This window comes from Rhinoderma darwinii, chromosome 4 (genome assembly GCF_050947455.1).
Source record: "Rhinoderma darwinii isolate aRhiDar2 chromosome 4, aRhiDar2.hap1, whole genome shotgun sequence".
Taxonomy (NCBI): domain Eukaryota; kingdom Metazoa; phylum Chordata; class Amphibia; order Anura; family Rhinodermatidae; genus Rhinoderma; species Rhinoderma darwinii.
Window position 1 is genome coordinate 284,707,202 of NC_134690.1, and position 23,347 is coordinate 284,730,548.

The 23,347-nt window shown below is 40.5% G+C and overlaps 1 protein-coding gene across 2 annotated transcripts in view; it reads left to right on the forward strand.

Annotated features, from left to right (window-relative positions):
• The window catches only part of KATNA1 (katanin catalytic subunit A1), a 117,998-nt gene extending 98,637 nt beyond the window's left edge, over window positions 1-19,361 (forward strand). The window contains exons 8-11 of one of the 2 annotated variants that reach the window (XM_075862567.1): window positions 3,988-4,114; window positions 5,405-5,539; window positions 16,860-16,986; window positions 18,954-19,361. In XM_075862567.1, the coding sequence (XP_075718682.1) occupies window positions 3,988-4,114; window positions 5,405-5,539; window positions 16,860-16,986; window positions 18,954-19,152 (588 nt within the window). In that variant the 3' untranslated portion in view covers window positions 19,153-19,361. The remainder of the gene's footprint in view (window positions 1-3,987; window positions 4,115-5,404; window positions 5,540-16,859; window positions 16,987-18,953) is intronic. The other variant, XM_075862568.1, reaches the window with a different exon arrangement.
• The last annotated feature ends 3,986 nt before the right edge of the window (window positions 19,362-23,347 follow it).

Here is a 23,347-nt window from a genome sequence, read left to right on the forward strand (position 1 = left end):
TTTAAAATGTACCAAGGACTCATCAATAGAAATACACTTCTCGGGAGTGAATGCTTGGGAAAACCGGGCACTGAAACGGTCTAATAGGGGTCTCAGTTTATACAAACGGTCAAAACTGGGGTCATCTCGGGGTGGGCACGGCTCATTATCAGTATAATGTAAGAAGCGAAGTATTGCCTCATTCATTTATTTTTTTAGGTTACAGTTCTGACGTTGCTTTGAGGGGCCCATATATTAGAAACCCCCATCAAACACCCCATTTTAGAAACTAGACCCCTCAAAGTATTCACAACAGCATTTAGAAAGTTTATGAACCCTTTAGGTGTTTCACGGAAATTTAGAGCAAAGTAGAGGTGAAATGTAAATTATTTTTTTTTGTCAGATAATCCTCTTTATACCATTTTTTTTATAAGACAAAAGGATTTATCAGAGAAACGCAACTTAAAGGGAATGTGTTGCCAGAAAAACCATGTTTTTTTTAAAAAAATTAAACATTTAGTGTGTGGGTGATTAAACATTGTTCATTTTTTTTTTTTTTTTTTCACGAGTCAGGAAATATTATAAATTAATTCTAATTTATAATACTACCCATTTTTGGTCACTAGATGGAGCTATTCCCAAAATTGCAGCATTGCAACATTGGGTTAAAAGCCCTCGCTCTAGTGAGCTCTCAGCATCCCCCCCTCCTTTATCCTGGCTAGTGCCGGGATAAACGAGGGGTTTGAACGGTGTAACCTCCTACACTGTGTGTCGCCATTTTTTGAGCTAACACACAGTGTAGTAGGTTTACATACAGTAGTAAACACACACAAACACGAACATACATTGAAATCTCTTACCTGCTCCTGCCGCCGCGGCTCCCTCCGGCCCGTCCGCTCCGTTTGCTGCCGCTGGTCCAAGTGCACAAATCCGGAAGCCGCGACCGGAAGTAGTAATATTACTGTCCGGCCGCGACTTCCGGTCCACAGGAAAATGGCGCCGGACGGCGCCAATTTCGAATTGGACTGTGTGGGAGCGGCGCATGCACAGTTCCCACACAGACGCCGTACACTGAAGTCAATGGGACGGGAGCCGTTCACAGTCCCTATGGGACTGTGGCTGCCGTATTCCATGTCTGTGTGTGTCGTTAATCGATGCACACAGAAATGGAACAAAAAATGGCAGCCCCCATAGGGAAGAAAAAGTGTAAAAATAAGAAAAAGTAAAACACAAACACACAAATGAATATAAACGTTTTTAATAAAGCACTAACATCTTTAACATATAAAAAAATAATTTGTGATGACACTGTTCCTTTAAAGGGAATGTGTTGCCAGAAAAACATGTTTGTTTTTTTTTTAATTAAACATTTAGTGTGTAGGTGATTAAACATTGTTCAAATTTTTTTTATTTTTTTCACGAGTCAGGAAATATTATAAATTAATTCTAATTTATAATATTTCCCATTGCTGGTCACTAGATGGAGCTATTCCCAAAATTGCAGCATTGCAAAATTGGGTAAAAAGCCCTCGCTCTAGTGAGCTCTCAGCATCCCCCCCTCCTTTATCCTGGCTAGTGCCGGGATAAACGAGGGGTTTGAACGGTCTAACCTCCTACACTGTGTGTCGCCATTTTTTGAGCTAACACACAGTGTAGTAGGTTTACATACAGTAGTAAACGTACACGAACATACATAGAAATCTCTTACCTGCTCCTGACGGCGCGCATTTCAAATTGGACTGTGTGGGAGCGGCGCATGCGCAGTTCCCACACAGACGGCGTACATGTTAGTGGATGGAACGGGCCCCGTTCGCCGTCCCTATGGGACTGTGGCTGCCGTATTCCATGTCTGTATGTGTCGTTAATCGACACATACAGAAATGGAAAAAAAAATGGCAGCCCCCATAGGGAAGAAAAAGTGTAAAAATAAGAAAAAGTAAAACACAAACACACAAATAAATATAAACGTTTTTAATAAAGCACTAACATCTTTAATATATTAAAAAAAAAATTGTGATGACACTGTTCCTTTAATACGTATTGCCTAGATTCTGCAGTTTTGAGAAATATCCCACATGTGGCCCTAGTGCGGTAATGGACTGAAGCACCGGCCTCCGAAGCAAAGGATCACCTAGTGGATTTTGAGGCCTCTTTTTTATTAGGCACCATGTTCGGTTTGAAGAGGTCTTGTGGTTCCAAAACATTGGAAACCCCCCAAAACTGATCCCAATTTGGAAACTAGACCCCTTGAGGAATCCATTGCCGTTTTCTTGTGGTGCATGCGGCTTTTTGATCAGGTTTTATTCTATTTTTAGGTGGCGTGGTGACTAAAAAACAGCAATTCTACTATTGTTTTTTTTTGTTCTATTTTTTTTACAGCGTTCACCGTGCGTTATAAATGACATTCACTTTATTCTGCGGGGCGATACGATTACGGCGATACCAGATGTTTATAGTTGTTTTTTTATGTCTTATGGCGTTTGCACAATAAAATACGTTTTGTCAAAAATCATTCACTTTTTGTGTTGCCTTATTCTAAGAGCCATAACGTTTTTATTTTTCAATCAATAAAGCCGTGCGAGGACTTATTTTTTGCGTAACGAACTGTAGTTTCGATCAGTACCATTTTTCGGTACATGCGACTTTTTGATTTATTTTTATTCCATTTTTTTGGGAGGTGAAGTGACCAAACAATTGTGATTCTGGTACGGTTTATTATTTTCTTTAACGGCGTTCACCGCGCGGGATAAATAACGAAATAATTTTGTAGTTCATGCCGTTACGGACGCGGCGATACCAATTATGTATAGTTTATTTGTTTGTTTATATATTTTTATTAATAATAAATGACTGATCAGGTAAAAAGGGGGATTTTTACTTTTAATACTTTTAAAACTTTTATTTTCTTATTTTTACACATCTTTTTTTAACTTTTTTTTTACTGTATTACTTTGTCCCACTAGGGGACTTGAGGGCAGGAGGCCCTGATCGCTATTCTAATACACTGCACTACATGCGTAGTGCAGTGTATTAGAACTGTCAGCTACTCACTGACAGCAAGCATAGTGGGTCCTGACGTTGTCAGGACCCACTAGGCTTCCGTCTATGGCATAGCCGGACGCCATTGTTTGGTGTCCGGTTGCCATAGTCACCATCGCCGGCCGCTATCGTGTAGCAGGCCGGCGATGGCAGCTTAACCCCTAATAAGCCGCGATCTCTATAGAACGCGGCTTTTAAGGGGTTAATCAGCGGGGACACAGCGATCGGTCCCCGGTGTAGGAGCTGTGACAGCTGCTGAACAAGACAGCAGCTGTCACAGCTCCTGTATGTGTCGGGAGGACGGCCGAAATGGCCGTTACTCCCGAGACGTACTATTAGGTCATGGAGCGCGAACGCTATAGTTACCATGACCTAATAGTACGTGCAGGAGCGGGAAGGGGTTAAAGAAAATTGCCACTATCCTTATCAGGCTTCTTTTCTTCCCCCCCTCTTCTATCAGCCTTCTAACTGTTCACCCACTCTGAATTAACTGCTTTCTCCAGACTGTCCGCTCACTGAAGGATTAGGTTACAGCTGCCCATAGAAGTCTAATGAGGGGGCAGAGCGAAAAATCGTCAGAAAAGCATAGACGCTACTGCTGCTCATAGTAAGAGTTCTATTTCACCACAGAGCTGGATTCGCAGCTACACTGCTCATTACTACTGTGTAATGTCTTATCTGCTGCTGCAGCTTTTATGTATGTGACAGGTATAGCAGGATTCTCTTCTCTGTGTGCTGTGTCTAGAAGACATGGTAGCAGCTAGGCTCTACCCAGTAGCTCAGAGAAAACTGGGAATTAGAGCCTGCAGAAGGGGAAACTGCTAAAAAAAAATATATGCAGAATACAAGTAATATAATTGTTAGTAATTGTTACTTCTCATATAAACACATATGACCGCTTACTCTGAAAAGTTTTTAAGTACGCTTTAAGCTTTTTTTGCTGAACACTGGTTGATCTTTTCGCTTTAGGCACGTTTCTATGCCCCAACAACCATATTTATTGATGAAATCGACTCAATATGCAGTCGGCGAGGTACCTCAGAAGAGCATGAAGCCAGCAGAAGAGTAAAAGCAGAGCTTCTTGTTCAGATGGATGGTAACTATTGCTTTTTACAGCTATTGGAGTGCGTTAAAGGGGTTCTCTGCGTATAGGAAAAAGGGTCTGCACTCGTGGCCTTTTTTTACTTATTTAGTACTTTTTTAACTTATCCATTAGGACACCGCTATGATTGACTGCAGCTTGGCTATATCATAGTTAAAACTCCAAACAAAGTAGGTAGATAGTCTGAAACACACCTTTTAGTTGCATCATTGTCTTTGCTCTCTCTCGTGCTTTTACACTGCAGCTCTGTGTGCTCAGGTTATTATGTAATAGCAACATAAATATTGAGCCAAATAACCACAGTCCGCTATGCTGCTGAGGATATGTTTGCCTTTCTCCTATAGACTGCAGTGGAGAAATTCGGGCACATGTACGGCCACCTCTACATTGAATCTGTCTTGATGCAGCTATCTTGCCTGGCAGAATGGAGGAGGGGGGGGGGGGGTAGGAACACACCATTTAGTGATTTATGTCATATCTTGTGGAAGTGGCATAAATGCCTGGGATGTGGAAAACCACTTTGTTGCTGATGTACCGTACGTCCTTCTTGTTAATGACCCGTGCTGCTAGGACGTAAATATACTTTAACTCCTTAATGATAAGGCCTTAATGACCAACTAAATAAACGGCTAAACAGCTGTGTTCATCAGGCTTCTGCTAGTACAGTTCCTGCTTAGAGAGTCAACACGCATCGGAGCACTCATAAGCCTTTTCTACAGCAAGGCCAAAGGACATCACTGTAGACTCCGAACCTTCACCACCAGGAGTGGTTAATTGCAGATTGCACTGACTAAAGAAAAAGGTAAAAAATATTTGGTTACAGTACAAAATAAGAAAAATAATTCACCCTTAGAATGATTAATTGCAATGGGTAATTGCAAAGGCTTGCTTTGGATGCTTAGACATTTGAAGGTAAGAACGTTTAGGGCTTTGTTTACATCTGCGTCGGGGCTTGCATGGCGCAGTGCCAGATCTATCACATGACTAATACCAGCAGTTCTTGTTGGACCCCATTGACCATGGAGTCCATAGGGTTTTGCAGAGGGGTTTGTTGTTTTGATCACTGTATGTGACGGAGCCTCCAAGCAGTTGTAAACATAGCTTTAGACATATTTTGAATAAAAAGAAATCTGCATCGAATACAAATATTGAGGTAGTTTATTAGTAGAAGTGTCAGATAAATGTCTAAAAAAAAATAATTTGCGAGGTTGTTTTTTTTTTGTGTTTTTTTTCTTTCGAAGAGTGAAATGCACTAAAACAAGAAAGTAACCTCCTTCTTTTTAGGTGTGGGCGGTGCTACTGAAAATGAGGATCCATCTAAAATGGTAATGGTCCTAGCTGCCACCAATTTTCCTTGGGATATTGATGAAGCTTTAAGGAGACGTTTGGAAAAGCGGATTTATATTCCTTTGCCATCTGGTAGGTGAACAATTCTCATTGCTTCCTTTTGCTAACAAAAACCAACTACCCATAGAACACTTTAAACCAATAGAGCAATCACTTGGTAAATAATAATGTGATGTTATTGCCATGTTTGTAGTAGTTACACTATTAACCCCTTCCTGACATTGGGTAGAGGAAGTATGGAACGGGCTCACGGAGTGAACCCGCTCCATAAGATGCGGGTCTTGGCTGTTTGTTACAGCCGACACTTCAGAGTAACGAGCGGCACCGAACGATCGTTGTTTGAAGTCCCCTAGGGGGACTAATAATAAAAGTAAAAATTAAAGTTTTGTTTTTTTCTTTTATGTAAAAAAAAATTAAAAGTTAAAAACAAACCCTTTTCCCATTTTCCCCCTAGACCATAGTAAAAAAAATAAGCATAATTGGTATCGCCGCGTCCGTAAAAGTCTGAACTATTACAATATGTCATTATTTAACCCGCACGGTGAATGCCGTAAAATAACAAAAATTGTAAATACCAGAATCTATTTTTTGGTCACCTAATCTCCCACAAAAAATTAAATAAAAAGTGATCAAACAGTCGCATGTACACCAAAATGGTAGTATTAAAAACTACAGCTTATCCCGCAAAAAATAAGCTCTCATACCACTTAATCGACGGAAAAATAAAAAAGTTATGGCTCTCGGAATTTGGCGACACAAAATAAATTCTTTTTTACACTTAGGTTTTTACTTGTAAAAGTAATAAAATATAGAAAAAACTATATATATTTGGTATCGCAATAATTGTATTGATCCACAGAATAAAGTTAACATGTTGTTTTAATTTCACAGTGAATTCCGTAAAAACAGCGTGCAAAAAAAAACATGGAGGAATTACTGGTTTTTTTTTCATTTTCTACGCCACAAATAATTTTTTTTCCTCTTTGCTAGTACGTTATATGGCAAAATAAATGGTGCTATGGAAAACTACAACTCGTCCCGCAAAAATCAAGCCCTCGTAGGACTATATCGATGGAAAAATAAAGTGGGGAAGTGGGGAGGAAAAAATGAAAATCTGAAAAAGGGCTGCGGCGGGAAGGGGTAACCTCTTAAGGCACCTGTTCTAGTAAAAGTACAATAGTGATCACAAAGCTGTGCCTGCACGATCACTACCAGGAGTGCTGCTTTCAGATTAAGGCTGGATTCACACGAGCATGTTTGGTCCGTAAAGGACGGAACGTATTTCGGCCGCAAGTCCCGGACCGAACACACTGCAGGGAGCCGGGCTCCTAGCATCATAGTTATGTACGATGCTAGGAGTCCCTGCCTCGCTGCGGGACAACTGTCCTGTAATCATGTTTTCAGTACGGGACAGTAGTTCCACGAAGAGGCAGGGACTCCTAGCGTTGTACATAACTATGATGCTAAGAGCCCGGCTCCCTGCAGTGTGTTCGGTCCGGGACTTGCGGCCGAAATACTTTCCGTGCTTTACGGACCGAACATGCTCATGTGAATCCAGCCTAACTCCTACAGCAACAGCTTGGCTATTTAACTGATTTGGCAATGCAATGAATGTTGACTGCGGTACTGATAAAAAGAAAAGAAGGGCACTTTATTACTTAAACTATATAAGGCCTCGTTCACATCTGCGTCAGAAGCACCGTTGGGGTCTGTGCTATTGTCTCCGGTAAAACCATAGACACCCCAACAGAAATGCTGATGGAACCCATTAAAGCTAATGGTTTCAGTCGGCTCCCAGCGTGGCCGTTGTGCAGCGGAATCGCTGATTCCGGCATTCCGTTAAATAGCTATATAATCTTTAACCCCTTCGCGCTCAGCGACGTACTAGTCCGTCGCGCTAACCAATACGTTCGCGCTCAGCGACGGAATAGTACGTCGCGGGAGTAACGGCCGTTTCGGCCGTCCTCCCGACACATGCAGGAGCTGTGACGGCTGATGTCTCGTACAGCAGCTGCCGCAGCTCCTACAGCGGGGACCGATCGCTGTGTCCCCGCTGATTAACCCCTGAAAAGCCGTGTTCAATAGCGATCACGGCTTTTTAGGGGTTAAGCTACAATCGCCAGCCTACTCTACGATAGCGGATGGCGATGGTGACTATGGCAACCGGACACCAAACAATGGCGTCCGGCTATGCCATCGACGGAAGCCTAGTGGGTCCTGACTAAGTCAGGACCCACTATGCTTGCTGTCAGTGAGTAGCTGACAGCTCTAATACACTGCACTACGCATGTAGTGCAGTGTATTAGAATAGCGATCAGGGCCTCCTGCCCTAAAGTCCCCTAGTGGGACAAAGTAATAAAGTAAAAAAAAAGATGTGTAAAAATAAGAAAATAAAAGATTTAAAAGTAAAAATCCCCCCTTTTCCCTTATCAGTCCTTTATTATTAATAAAAATATATAAACAAACAAACTATACATAATTGGTATCGCCGCGTCCGTAACGGCCTGAACTACAAAATTATTTTGTTATTTATCCCGCGCGGTGAACGCCGTAAAAGAAAATAATAAACCGTACCAGAATCACAAATGGTATTGATAGAAACTACAGTTCGTTGCGCAAAAAATAAGTCCTCGCACGGCTTTATTGATGGAAAAATAAAAAAGTTCTGGCTCTTAGAATAAGGTAACACAAAAAGTAAATGATTTTTTACAAAACGTATTTTATTGTGCAAACGCCATAAGACATAAAAAAACTATAAACATATGGTATCGCCGTAATCGTATCGCCCCGCAGAATAAAGTGAATGTCATTTATAGCGCACGGTGAACGCTGTAAAAAAATAGAATAAAAAAACAATAGTAGCATTGCTGTTTTTTAGTCACCACGCCACTTAAAAATAGAATAAAAACTGATCAAAAAGTTGCATGCACCCCATGAAAACTACAATGAATTCCTCAAGGTGTCTAGTTTCCAAATTGGGGTCACTTTTGGGGGGTTTCCACTGTTTTGGCACCACAAGACCTCTTCAAACCGTACATGGTGCCTAATAAAAAGGAGGGCTCAAAATCCACTAGGTGCTCCATTGCTTCGGAGGCCGGTGCTTCGGTCCATTACCGCACTAGGGCCACATGTGGGATATTTCTCAAAACTGCAGAATCTGGGCAATAAATATTAAGTTGCGTTTCTCTGGTAAATCCTTTTGTGTTATACAAAAAAAATGGTATGAAAAGGATTTTCTGACAAAAAAAAAAGGAAATTTCACCTCTACTTTGCCCTAAATTCCTGTGAAACACCTAAAGGGTTCATAAACTTTCTAAATGCTGTTGTGAATACTTTGAGGGGTCTAATTTCTAAAATGGGGTGTTTCATAGGGGTTTCTAATATATAGGCCCCTCAAAGCAACTTCAGAACTGAACTGGAACCTAAAAAAAAAAAATAAATTGGGCAATACGTCGCTTCTTACATTATACTGATAATGAGCCATGCCCACCCCAAGATGACCCCAGTTTTGACCGTTTGTATAAATGGAGACCCCTATTAGACCGTTTCAGTGCCCGGTTTTCCCAAGCATACACCCCCGAGAAGTGTATTTCTATTGATGAGACCTTAGTAGATTTTAAAGGGAGGGTTCAATTCCGCCAGTACCTGCCGGGTAAGAGGGCAAGGTATGGCGTGAAGATGTATAAGCTGTGCGAGAGTGCATCAGGGTATACCTACAAACTTAGGATATATGAAGGGAAGGACACCAGTGCTCAGCCCCCAGAATGCCCCCCCTTACTGGGAGTTAATGCAAAAATTGTGGGGGATTTGGTGTACCCACTGCTGGACCTGGGTTACCACCTCTACCTGGATCATTTTTATACCAGCGTCCCACTCTTCAAGTGCCTCGCTTCCAGAAGGCATGCGGTACTGCTGGAAGAAATCTGAGAGGCCTCCCTAAGACTCTGCTGGGGCAAACACTCAGAAGGGGTGAGAGCAGGGCACAATCTAGCAGCAACATATTGTGTGTCACGTACAAGGACAAGAGAGATGCCACACCAGTACAAGGTACCAGTACAGAGACCCCCAAACCAGACTGCATCCTGGACTACAATAGGTAAATGGGAGGGGTGGACTTGTCAGATCAAGTCCTGAAGCCCTACAGCCCCATGCGGTGTGGTATAAGAAGCTGGCCGGGCACATCATACAGATGGCATTGTACAACGCGTACGTGCTACATCGATGTAGAGGCCAGACGGGAACGTTCCTGGAATTTCAAGAGGTGGTTATCAAGAAACTAATTTTTAGGGACCAAGAAGGGGGGGCACCCAGTACTTCTGGAGGCGAAGGCCACACGCATCGTGCCAGGGCAACACTTTCCAGGAGAAGTTCCCCAAACTGGCAAGAAAGGAAAAAGTCAAAAGAGGTACAAAGTCTACTATAAGAGGGGGATAAGGAAGGACACAATATATCAATGTGACACATGCCCCGAAAAACTAAGGCTCCGTATGAAAGAGTGCTTCAAAATGTATCATACATCCCTTGATTTTTAATCTACCCCAGTTTTACTTACCCTGATGCACTCCGCACAGCTTATCCCACCTCGTCTTTCCCCTCTGAGCCCTGCTGCGTGCCTAGGCTTCTGATAACAGCCACATGTAGGGTATTGACGTACCCATGAGAACCCACATTACAGTTTATGGGGTGTATGTCTCTGGTCAAAATGCTCACTACACCTCTAGATGAATGCCTCAAGGGTGTAGTTTTTAAAACGGGGTAGTTTCTTGGTAGTTTCAACTGTACTTGTACCTCAGGGGCTTCTGCATACATGACTTCGCACCAAAAAATCCCCAGTAGGCCAAATGGTGGTCCTTTCCTTCTGAGCCCTCCAATGGGCCCAAACGGCAGTTTATCACCACAAATGGGGTACTGCCACACTCAGGACAAATTGGGCAACAGAATGGGGTATTTTGTTTCTTGTGAAAATAAGAGATTTTCAGCCAAAACGACATATTATTGGAAAAAAATAATTTTGTTTTAATTCCCAGCCCAATTCAAATAAGTTCTGTGAAAAAACTGTGCGGTCAAAATGGTCACAACAACCATAAATGAATTCCTTGAGGAGTGTAGTTTCCAAAATGGGGTCCCTTCTGGTGGGTTTCCATTGCTTTGATACCTCTGGGGCTCTGCAAATGCGACATGGCACCCGAAAACCAATCCAGCAAAATCTGGACTCCAACAAACACATAGCGCTCCTTTCCTTCTGAGCCATCCCATGGGCCCAAACGGCTGTTTATCACCACAAATGGGGTACTGCCGCACTAAGGACAAATTGGGCAACAAAATGGGGTATTTTGTTCCCTGTGAAAATAAGAAATTTGGATCAAAAATGCCATCTTCTTAGAAAAAATGTTAATTTTTTTAATTTCACAGACCAATTCAAATAGGTGCTGTGAAAAAACTGTGGTCAAAATGATAACAACAACAACCATAAATGAATTCCTTGAGGGGTGTAGTTTCCAAAATGGGGTCACTATTGGGGGATTCCTACTGTTTTGGCACCTCAACACCTCTTCAAACCTGGCATGCTGCCTAAAATATATTCTAATAAAAAAGAGGCCTCAAAATGCACTAGGTGCTTCTTTGCTTCTGGGGCTTGTGTTTTAGTCCACGAGCAAACTAGAGCCACATGTGGGACATTTCTAAAAACTGCAGAATCTGGACAATACATATTTAGTAGTGTTTCTCTGGTAAAACCTTCCATATTGCACAAAAAAAATTGAATAATATTGAAATTCAGCAAGGAAAATGAAATTTGCAAATTTCACCTCCACTTTGCTTTAATTCCTGTGAAATGGCGGAAGGGTTAAAAAACTTTCTAAATGCTGTTTTGAATTCTTCGAGGGGTCTAGTTTTTAAAATGGGGTGTTTTATCGGGGTTTCTAATACATAGGCCCCTCAAAGCCACTTTAGAACTGAACAGGTACCTTAACCCCTTCTGGACCCAGCCTGTTTTGGCCTTCAGGACCCAGCCGATTTTTTTTCAAATCTGACGTGTTACTTTATGTGGTAATAACGTTGGAATGCTTTTACCTATCCAAGCGATTCTGAGATTGTTTTCTCGTGACATGTTGTACTTTGTTAGTGAAAAATTTTGTCTAATTTTGGTATTTATTTCTGAAAAACACCACAATTTAGAAAAAATTAGCATTTTTCTAAATTTAAACGTATCTGCTTGTAAAACAGATAGTAATACCACACAAAATAGTTACTAGTTAACATTTCCCATATGTCTACTTTATGTTTGCATCGTTTTTTGAACGTCCTTTTATTTTTCTAGGACGTTACAAGGCTTAGAACTTTAGCAGCAATTTCTCATATTTTAAAGAAAATTTCAAAAGGCTATTTTTTCAGGGACCTGTTCAGTCTGAGGTGGCTTTGAGGGCCTTATATATTAGAAAATCAGAAGTCACCCCATTTTGAAAACTGCACCCCTCAAGGTATTCGAATCAGCATTCACAAAGTGTTTTAACCCTTTAGGCGTTTCACAGGAATTAAAGCAAAGTAGAGGTGATATTGACACATTTTATTTTTTTTGCAGAAATTAATTTATAATACATTTTTTTTTTTTGTAACACAGAAGGTTTTACCAGAGAAATGCAACTCAATATTTATTGCCCAGATTCTGCAGTTTTTAGAAATATCCCACATGTGGCCCTAGTGTGATAATGGACTGAAGCACCGACCTCAGAAGCAAAGGAGCACCTAGTGGATTTTGGGCCTCCTTTTTTTTAGAATATATTTTAGGCACCTTGTCAGGTTTGAAGAGGTCTTGTGGTGCCAAAACAGTGGAAACACCCCAAAAGTTACCCCATTTTGGAAACTACACCCCCTCAAGGAATTTATCTAGGTGTATAGTTAGCATTTTGACTGCACAGGTTTTTCGCTAAATTTATTAGAATTAGTCTGTAAAAATGAAAATCTACTTTTTTCTGAAAAAACATAGAAATTTTTAATATTTACAAGAAATAATAAAGAAAATGCACCCCAACATATGTAAAGCAATGTCTCCCGATTACGGTAATATCCCATATGTGGTAATAAACTGCTGATTGGACCCACAGCAAGGCTCAGAAGGGAAGGAGCGCCATTTGGATTTTGGAGCACGGATTTTGGTGGATTGGTTTTCGGTGCCATTTCGCGTTTGCAACGCCCTGGAGAGACCAAAACAGGGGAAACAACCCAAAAGTGACCCCATTTTGGAAACGACACCTCTCAAGGAATTTATCTAGAGGTATAGTTAGCATTTTGACCACATAGGTTTTTTGCAGAATTTAGTGGAATTAGGCAGTGAAAATGAAAATCAACTTTTTTTCTGAAAAAGCATAGAAATTTTACATTTTTACAAGGAATAAAGGAAAAAAAGAACCACAACATTTGTAAAGCATTTTCTCCTGATTACGGCAATACCCCATATGTGGTAATAAACTGCTGATTGGACCCATGGCAGCGCTCAGAAGGGAAGTAGCACCATTTGGATTTTGGAGCACGGATTTTGATGGATTGTTTTTCGGTGCCATGCCGCCTTTGCAACGCCCTGGAGAGACCAAAACAGTGGAAGCCCCCCAAGTTACCCCATTTTGGAAACACCCCTCAAGGAATTTTTCTAGGGGTATAGTGAGAATATAGACTCCACGGGTCTTTTGCAGAATTTATTAGAATTAGGCGGAGAAAATTAATATCACAATTTTTTTCCACTAAAATGTTGCATTTTCTCATTTTCACAAGGGATAAAAGAGAAATAAACAACCAATTTTTATAAAGCAATTTCTCCCGAGTACGGAAATACCCCACATGGGGTCATACATTTTTTTCATTAGAAATGAATTCACCCTTTCAGGACTGATCCATTTTTTTGCTTTCTTATTTTCGTTTTTCACTACCCGCCTTCCAAGAGCCATAACTTTTTTCTTTTTCCGTCAGAGTGGTGTGAGGGCTTATTTCTTGCGGGAGGAATTGTAGTTTCTATTTAAACCATTTAAAGTGAAATAAAAAGTACTGGGAAACTGAAAAAAAATAGGAAAATATAGTAATATAGGAAAAAAATCTGATTACATTTTTGGGGGTTTTCGTTTTTACAGCTTTTGCCGTGCGGTAAAAACTAAAACTACAGCGATTTTGGCGGTTTAAATTATTTAAGTTTTTTACGGTGTTCACGGTGCGAGTTAAATAATGGCATATTGTAATAGTTCGGCCTTTTACCGACGTAGCGATATCAATTCTGTTTATTTTTTTACATTACTTTTGAAGAAAAATGGGAAAAGGTTTTGTTTTTTTTGTAACTTTTTTTTTTTTTTCTTTCTGACTACTAATAACTTGAATTCTTCTACACATTTTATTAGTCCCCTTAGGGGACTTGTACCAGCGATCGTTGGATCGCGGGTACAATATGCTGCGATACTAATGTATTGCAGTATATTGTTATTTTTACAGGCTTCTGTAACCGCACAATCGCTGTTCCTGTCCCTTAGTCCTGGGTGTCAGCTCTAATACACAGCCGACGCCCGCAGCGCATGGAGCGAGCTCAGCACGTGAGCCCGCTCCATACATCACCCCCGCACCATGACGTGCTATTAAGTCATAGTGCTCAAAGGGGTTAATGCACAGCAGATGGTGTGAATATTACAATTTTGCACTGATGTGCCATTTTAGTGCATAATATGTTGTGCCCAGTTTGTGCCACTGAAGACAAATACCTCATAAAACGTTAAGCGGGTTCTCCCGGGTATGGTGATGCCATATACGTGGTCGCAAACTGCTGTTTTGGGACGCTGCAAAGCTCAGAAGGGAGGGAGCACCATTTTGCCTTTGGAGCGCAGATTTTGCCTGGTAGTTTGTTTTGTTTTGGGTTTCGCTGGTATTTCAGCTTATAATGTGGGGGCATATGTAATCTGTGCGGAGAACATCAGGGCATAATAAGAGGGTATAAAAATGCGGTAAATAAATAATAATTCATAGATGTTTGGCCGGTGTCGCACTGAAAATGGTGTCGGATGTTACCCGCTTTTAGAATGCTCTGCACATTTTGCATCGCCATATTCCTGGGAGCCAGAACGTCTTTATTTTTTCACCACCGGAGCTGTGTGAGGGCTTATTTGTTGCGGGACAATCTGTACTTTTCATTGGTACCATTTTGGGGTACATGTGATTTTTTTTGATCACTTTTTATTACATTTTTTTGCAAGCCGGGTGACCAAAAACCAGCAATTCTGACAATGTTTTTTTAGTTTATTTTTTGCGGCGTTCACCGTGCCCTATAAATGACCATTATATTTTATTCTGTGGGTCGGTATGATTACGGCAATACCATATGTATATAGGTTTTTTTTATGTTTTGCAGCGTTTGCGCAATAAAATCACTTTTTTATAAAATAATTTATTTTCTGTGTCACAATATTCTGAGAGCCGTGACTTTTTTATTTTTCAGTCAAAAAAGCGGTGTAAGGGCTTGTTTTTTGCGGGACGGGTTGTAGTTTTTATCGGTATTATTTTCGGGTACATGCAACTTTTTGATCACTTTTTATTCTCTATTTTGGGAGGGGTGGTGACCAAAAAATAGCGATTCTGGTATAGTTTTTTTATTGATTTTTTTTTTGGGGTGTTCATCGTGCGGGAAAAATAACATTAGTTTTATAGTTGGGGTCGTTACGAACGCGGTGATACCAGATATGTGTACTTTTTTTAACGTGTTCATTTTTTTCCTATAATGAAAGACTTATTATAGGGAAAAAATGAAGTGTTTGTTTATATAACTTATAACTTTTATTTTTACACTTTTTTTTTAAAACATTTTTATTTATTTTTTTACTTTTTTCACTTGTCCCACTAGGGGACACTTAGACTTGCAGCTTTGATCGCTGCTAGAGTACATTACACTACACACGTAGTGTAATGTACTCCAACTGTCATTGTGATGTGACAGTCACACTAACAGGAAGTCTCGGAGGAGCGGCAGGAGGCTGCTCCTCCGAGGCTTCAGTACATGGCAACCCGGAGGTCATTATCTGACCTCCGATTGCCACGACAAGCATCGGTAGCCCCCATGATCACTTAGTGGGGGCTGCCGATGTGCTTCAAACCACTTAAATGCGGCGACGGCAATCCGTCGCCGCATTTATGGGGTTAATTGCCGAAATCAGCGGCGATGGTCCGCTGACCGGCAAGGCTGGAGTGTCAGCTGTCAGGGACAGCTGACCTCCCGGTTCCCGGACACTGTCCGTTAGGACAGTGTGCGCCGGGAACTACTCCGCAATAGTACGTCTGGATGCGGGAACTAACCCCTCTGTAGGACGTACTATTGCGCCGCAGCGCGGGAAGAGGTTAAAAAAAGGCTTTAGAAATTTTCTTAAAAAAAAGAGAAATTGCTGTTTATGTTCTAAGCCTTGTAACGTCCAAGAAAAATAAAATGTTCAAAAAACGATGCCAATCTAAAGTAGACATATGGGAAATGTGAACTAGTAACTATTTTGGGGGGTATAACCATCTGTTTTACAAGCAGATTCATTTAAATTCTGAAAAATGCAATTTTTTCTAAATTTTCTCTAAATTTAGCAATTTTTCACCAATAAACACTGAAACGACCAAATTTTAAATGTAGATAACAGTAATGTTTTTTTTTTTTTTAATAACGATCATTTTTGGCCAAGTTATGAGCAATTTTATATTTATGCAAATGAGCCTTTCTAATTAACAACTGGGCGTGTATTGTGTTTGTAACATCTGGGCGTGTTTACTTGTTTTACTCGCTGGGCGTTGTGAATAGAAGTTTGTCCGCATCATACACTTCTATTCACAACGCCCAGCTAGTAAAACAAGTAAACACGCCCAGATGTTACAAACACAATACACGCCCAGTTGGAAATAAGAGAAAACACGCCCAGTTGTCCATTAGAAAGGCTCATTTGCATAAATATAAAATTGCTCATAACTTGGCCAAAAATGATCGTTTTTAAAAAAAAAAAATACTTTACTGTTATCTACATTGCAGCGCCGATCACATGCAATAGGAGATAGGGATTTGATAATCTGGTGACAAAGCCTCTTTAAGGCCCAAACTAGGCTGTGTCCTTAAGGGGTTAACTTATTGGTTTATTTGGGGTGTAGGGGGGATTTAGCCACCTTTCTGTGGCAGTTTTCTGGCGTAGAAGAGTTGCAAAAAGGCCCAAAAGTTGCAACGAGCACTGAAAATTTTTCTCCGCCCTCGTCTACTTTTGGGGAAAGGCGTGTGGCTTACAAAAGGAGGTGGGGCCACCACTACCTGACAAATGTGTTTATAATTTACGCCTGAAAACTTAAATTGGAGCGGAAATCTATGCCAGCTGCCCCATAATGTGTAATTCTTGCTGTTTTCCAGCTGAAGGAAGAGGAGAGCTCTTAAGAATTAGCCTTAGGGAGTTGGAGTTGTCAGGTGATGTTGACATTCACCACATAGCGGAAAACATGGATGGTTATTCTGGTGCAGATATCACCAATGTATGCAGGTATGTCTTCAAAAGCCAATGGGGGAACTTAACCTTTCTCTTCCTCTGGCGTAGAAAAGTTGGAAAAGGCCCGACAGTCACTATTTGCAGGGTCAATTCCAACTTTTGGGCATTTTATGCCGCCCTCGCCACGTTTGAAAAAGGGGATGGCTTAACTTAAAAATAACCGTTTCGCTTCTCCCCTCAGGCTCTCAAAGTAGGCCGCAGCTCATACAAGGTACTGATGCCTGGCAGAGTCAGGATGTATGTGACGCAGCACTCAGGACATTGAGTGCTGTGTTGAGTATAAGGCTCCGACGCTTCTTGGCTTTAGTACTTTATTTGAGCTGTGGATTTCTGTGAGAGCTTGTGGGGAGAAGCGGCCCGGCCGCAGTCGCATTCCCTGGGACCGGGATGGTCAGTCTCCTCTTAATAAATGTGTTGCATCTTAATCCAGCGAACAATTTTTTTAAGACTGGTATGTGAAAGCCGGTCTAAATAAATCTCCCCCATTGTCAATTTGATAATGCAAACACTGAAGTGTTAATTGTAAAGAAATACTTAGACTATCACCCAAAAAAAAAGTGTGCAAGCATTAAAATCAAACTTTTTTTTTTTATCATTGTAGAAATCCACAACAGACTTTCCTTGTGGCTCACTGTGCCTTTGTAGTACTATATCTATTTATGAAACAGCCTTACACCCTTCAGCCATAACATTAAAACCACTGACTTATGAACTAATTAACATGATTACAATGGCACCTGTCAAGTGATTGGTTATATCCTGCCTAATATATACCCGTCGCTTCTTGAAGTTGATGTGTTGAAAGAGTTAAAATGGGCAAGTGGAAGGATCCAAGTAAAGGCCAGATTGTAATGACTGGATGACTGTCAGAGCATCTCCAAAACGGCATGTCTTGTGGGGTGTTCCCGTATACAGCGGCTAGTACATAGCAAAAGTGCAAGGAAGGACAACTGATGAACCAGCGACAGGGTCGTGAGCACCAAAGGCCTTACTGATGGGTGTGAAGAGCCCTTTTCATTCCATAGAAAATCTACCGTAATACAAATTGCTGAAAGTTTATGCTGGCTGGTGTCAGAACACATAGTGAATCGCAACTTGCTGCGTTTAGGGCTGGGAAGCCACAGACCGTTCAGAGTGCATCTGCTGACCCCTGTCCAACTCTAAAAGTGCCTATAATGGTCAAGTAAGCATCAGAATTGGACCATAGAGCAATGGAAGAAGATGGCCTGGTCTGAAGAATCACATTTTCTTTTACATCATATGGACGGGCCTGGTGTGCGTGCGTGCGTGCGTCACTTACCTGGGGAGGAGATGGCACCTTGTTGCACTATGGTAAGAAAGCAAGTTGTAGGAGGCAGTGCGGGTACTGGCATTCATGTGGATGTTGCCTTGACACGTACCATCCATCTACACATTGTTGCTGAGCAAGTACACCTCTTCATGGGAATGGTGTTTCCTAATTTAAGTGGCCTATTTCCGCAGGATAATTCTCCCTGCCACACTGCAAAAAATGTACAGGAATGTTTAGAGAATCTTGACATAGAGTTTAAGGTTTGACCTCCAAATTCCCCAGATCTCAATCCAATCTGTGGGATGTGTAGGAAAAACAAGTCTGATCCATGGAGCAAGAGGGGGACCTACACAATATTAGGCAGGTGGTTTGAATGTTATGGCTAATCGGTGTATGCGTAAAATATTTTTAGAACCATAGTTACTTGCAACCTCCAGGTGAGTGCCTTGCGGGAAAGGTTTAAGAGAAGACCTTTCAAATTTCAATACCATCCCACTTTCAAAGACCGCACACACTCTGATGTATTAGGAAAATATGGAATACAGATATATATGTATACTTATGAAAACAGCCAAGTATGCAGATAAAAAATGGTTGTCTTCACTTAATTTTTTTTTAATAAGCATTTCTTGAGGTGTAACTTACCATATCGATGCACATGTCTACACAGAGATGCTTCTTTGATGGCAATGAGGAGACGTATTGAGGGTTTAACTCCAGAAGAAATTCGCAATCTTTCAAGAGATGACATGCACATGCCCACTACCATGGAAGACTTTGAGATGGCTTTGAAGAAAGTATCCAAATCCGTGTCAGCCTCAGACATTGAAAAATATGAAAAGTGGATAGAAGAGTTTGGGTCCTGTTAACTTACTATTTAAAAACGTGATAAAAAAAAGAAAAATCGATCAGCCTCAAGTCTTAACTGATGTCTTTAGTTTATATATGTATGTAGAGTTTGGCACTGGATGCTGTTATTTTATTTTTAAATCATTTTGTAAACTTCCATGATTCTTAAAGTAATAAAAACACTGTTTTGATTCTACACTTTATGGTACTGGGCATTCAAGGAGGCAATCCACTCTTATTTTCCCTGTCTTTTGTGTTGACCATGTACAGTATTTACCAACCGCCGTTTTTTTTGTTTTTAGACCAAGACCACACGCATTTTTGCGGCAGTGTTTAGCAGTTTAACTAAACACAGAAGTGGACACCAAAGAAAAAAGATGCATCAGTCTTTTCTTTATACCTTTTTTTTGTTCCTTTTTTTTGTATCCACTTCTAGATTAGGCAAAAACTACATCAAACCTATGAGAAGTAAAAAAAAAAAAAAAAAAAGCCCAATTAGTATACATTCAAAATGTAGAAAACATTTTTAATGTTACTTCTACATTGATATGATTGCTTGACGTTGTAGACCAAGGGCTGAGGCTGTGGTACAGACCTATTGTGAGCATCTTTACACACTTTTGATTTATTAGATGACGGTGACACGATTTCCATGACAACACTTTAACTACAACAATATCTACATCCCAAATGGTCTAAATAGTGGCAAACGTGTGTACATTTGTCTGCCCTTCACCACTGTCCTTAACGCCGAAGGACTGATATATCCGTCCTCAGCAGCTGCTAGTTCGTGCAGGAGGACGGATATATCCGTCCTGTGATGGCGCGGGTACTAGCACTGTACCCACGCAATCAACGGCAGGAGCACGGCTGTTATACACAGCCTGGCTCCTGCTGCAACTGCCGAAATCGAAGCGCGCTCCGATTCCGGCAGTTCAACCCATGAAATGCCGCTGTCAATAGTGACAGCAGCATTTAATGTGTTTGACAGAGGGAGGGCGCTCCCTCTGTCACCCGATCAGCGCCCCCGCAAACAAATCGCGGGTCGCCGTCAGGTTTCCATGACAGCCGGGGGTCTAACAAAGACCCCCAGGTCTGTCTTCAGCATCTGCCTGTTAGGCGATGCCGGAGGCATGACCTAATAGGTTGCCTGTCAGTTTTACACTGACAGGCAATAATTCTTTTGTATACGAAGTATACCAAAGCATTATATATGCGATCAACAGATCGCATAGTGAAGTCCCCTGGTGGGACTTAAAAAAAAAAAATGTCAATCCGTTAAATAAAGTTTGTCGAAAAAAAAATAAAAAATTACAGTCAAAGTCAAATAAAACTACTTTTTTGGCCCAAAAAGTGGTTTTATTTAGTAAAACTGTCAAAACAAATCACACATACACATATATGGTATCCCAGCGATCGTAACAACTTGACCAATAAAATGAACACCTTAATTAAACTGCCGGATGAACGGCGTCCAAAGAAAACGCAAAAAACAACCGCAAAATTCTCTTTTCTCCCATTCCCCCCCATAAAAAATAAAATAAAAGTTAATCTATAAGTCCTATGTACCCCAAAATAGTACTAATGAAAACTACACATTGTCCCGCAAAAATCAAGCCCACATACGGCCACATCGACGGAAAAATAAAAAAATTACGGCTCTTGGAATGCGGCGATGCAAAAACAAAAGGGTTTTTATTGCGCAAACGTAGTAAAAACATATAAAACCTTTACATATTTGGTATCCCCGTAATCGTGCCGACCCATATAATAAAGTTAACATGTTATTTTACGCTACATAGTAAACGGCGTAAATTTATAACGTGAAAATTAATGGAATAGCTGATTATTTTCAATTCTCTCCTAAAATAAAGTTAATAAAAGTTAATCAATATATTATAAGCATCTAAAAATTGTACAATTACAAAATACAACTCGTCCCGCAAAAAACAAGCCCTTATACGGCTATGTCGGCGGAATAAAAAAAAAGTTACGACTCTTGGAATGCGACCGTGAAAAAAAACAAAAATAATCCTTGGTCATTAACGTGCAAAATGGCCCGGTCATTAAGGGGTTAATCTAATATGACTCAATACTTTGTGTACGACATGTATCAAATCCGTTTTTTCCCATTCGTCACTTATTGTCAGTCAGTCTGGTTACATAGTTACAAAGTCTCTAAGGCTAGAGTCCATCCTATAACTCCTACAAACCATTTTTTTTTTTAGCAAATATTGTTTTTTTTAAGTGGTAAAACATAAAACAAAACATATAAATTTGGTATTGCTGTAATCATATCAACCAGTAGAATAAGATGCACATGTAGTTTTTACCACCTGATGGACGCCATAAAAACAAAACCCCAAAAAAATGGCTTCCCAGTACATTATGCGGTACAATAAATGGTGCCATGACAAACTACAACTTGTCCAGCAAAAACCAAGCCCTCATACGGCCATGTCGACAAAAAAAAACAAAACAAAAAGGCTTTTGGAAGGAGAGGAAAAAAACGAAAATGAAAAAACTGAAATTGGCCGTGTCTTCAAGGGGTTAAAGGCTCGTATTGTTGCATAGTTTGAAGTTCAACCTTTTTAAAACTGGGTATTTGGTCGAAATAAAAAAATAAAAAAAAAACATTCTGTCCCTTTTGTGGTCAATTTGCCTTCTAGGGTTTTTCCTTTCTGACCTCCAATGATATTTGGATAATTTCCCTGGGTCATACTAACTCCATAGTACCCCCTTATTGATTTTTGTCCTTTATTCTAAAGAAGCCTTTCCTATACCAATGATGTCCACTACTCTACTCTGTTCATGGAATACATTTTTTGTTTTAATTCTTTGTACCTAGTCTATGTATTTAAACATAGCAATTGGGTATCCTCCTATACAGCGCCTTCCCATTTATTTAACTTGCTTGCATTTTAACACTTACGACCTATCCTATAACCTTTTTTACAGTGTGGTGCCAAAAACTGTATCCAATGTTTTAGACCTGGCCTTACAAGTTATTTATAGTGGGGCAAAATTATATTTATTCCAATATATTTTTATTAAGAAATTTGTAACAAAATAAACACGGTACAAACAGTGCATTTACAATGCATATAAGATCTGCGGCTCAAAGATCTGTGCATGGAATTACTTGTATGCAAACAAAGGCAATTTTTACATCAGTTCTCAACAGAAAGAAAATGAACAAGACAGAGTACTAAACCAAACGTGACATAATTAATCACTTTCTTATTATATCAAGTGGTTGCCTGCTCGGGCAGTTCCACTTTTTCGGCAGATGCCTTACCCTTAATTATCAGAGCAACGTAACAAAAACAGACAGTAAACAAGAACAAACAATAACGGGTGACTAGCATGAGACCATTGTACAAGTTGTTGTGAGTATTAGAATACTCCACTTCAGTATGAGAGATAATAGTAGGTGTTAAATTCAGACCAAAGGAGAGGAGGCCAGGACCTGACTATACATCGGTCCTTTAGTGAAATCTATCCATTTCTGCCACGTACTTAGAAATTTTACATGGGTTCCGCTCTCCCATCCAGCTAGTTCCTCCATTCTAAAAATCTGTCCAATCTTTTCCAGCCAATGAGGAATTATAGGCGGGGACTTTGATTTCCAATGTATGGGGATGAGGAGTTTAGCTGCCATCAACATATGAGTTGCCAGTGAATTCTTAGTCGGTCGAAATGAGATGTTAGGTAACCACAGCACTACCAATTCAGGAGTTAAACATACCTTCAACCCACATATTACATTAATAAGTTTCACAACCTCAGACCAAAATTTTTTTAAGACTGGACAGTGAAACCATATATGCGAGATGGTCCCTACACCTAAACTACACCTCCATCATAATTCGTCAGTAGTAAGTCGCCATTTGTGTAGGAGCTGGGGAGTTCTATACCATCTCGTAAGTGTCTTGAAGGAGTTCTCTTGGATCTTGACACAGCGAGAAAAGCCATGTGAGTTGGACAGAACCGTGGAGACTTCAGAAGGGGTAAAAGTGGTGGAAAACTCCTTTTCCCATGCCAACAGGTATCTAGGTTTGGATGGGGCAGCTAATTGTAAGAGTTTAGTATATATTTTAGATAGCAGGCCTTTGGGTAGGGTTGGAAATAGCAAATAATGTTCTAACCAAGTAATGTCCCGTAGAGGTTGAGTGTACTTTGTACTAAATTCTCTACACACCTTAGTGAACGCTA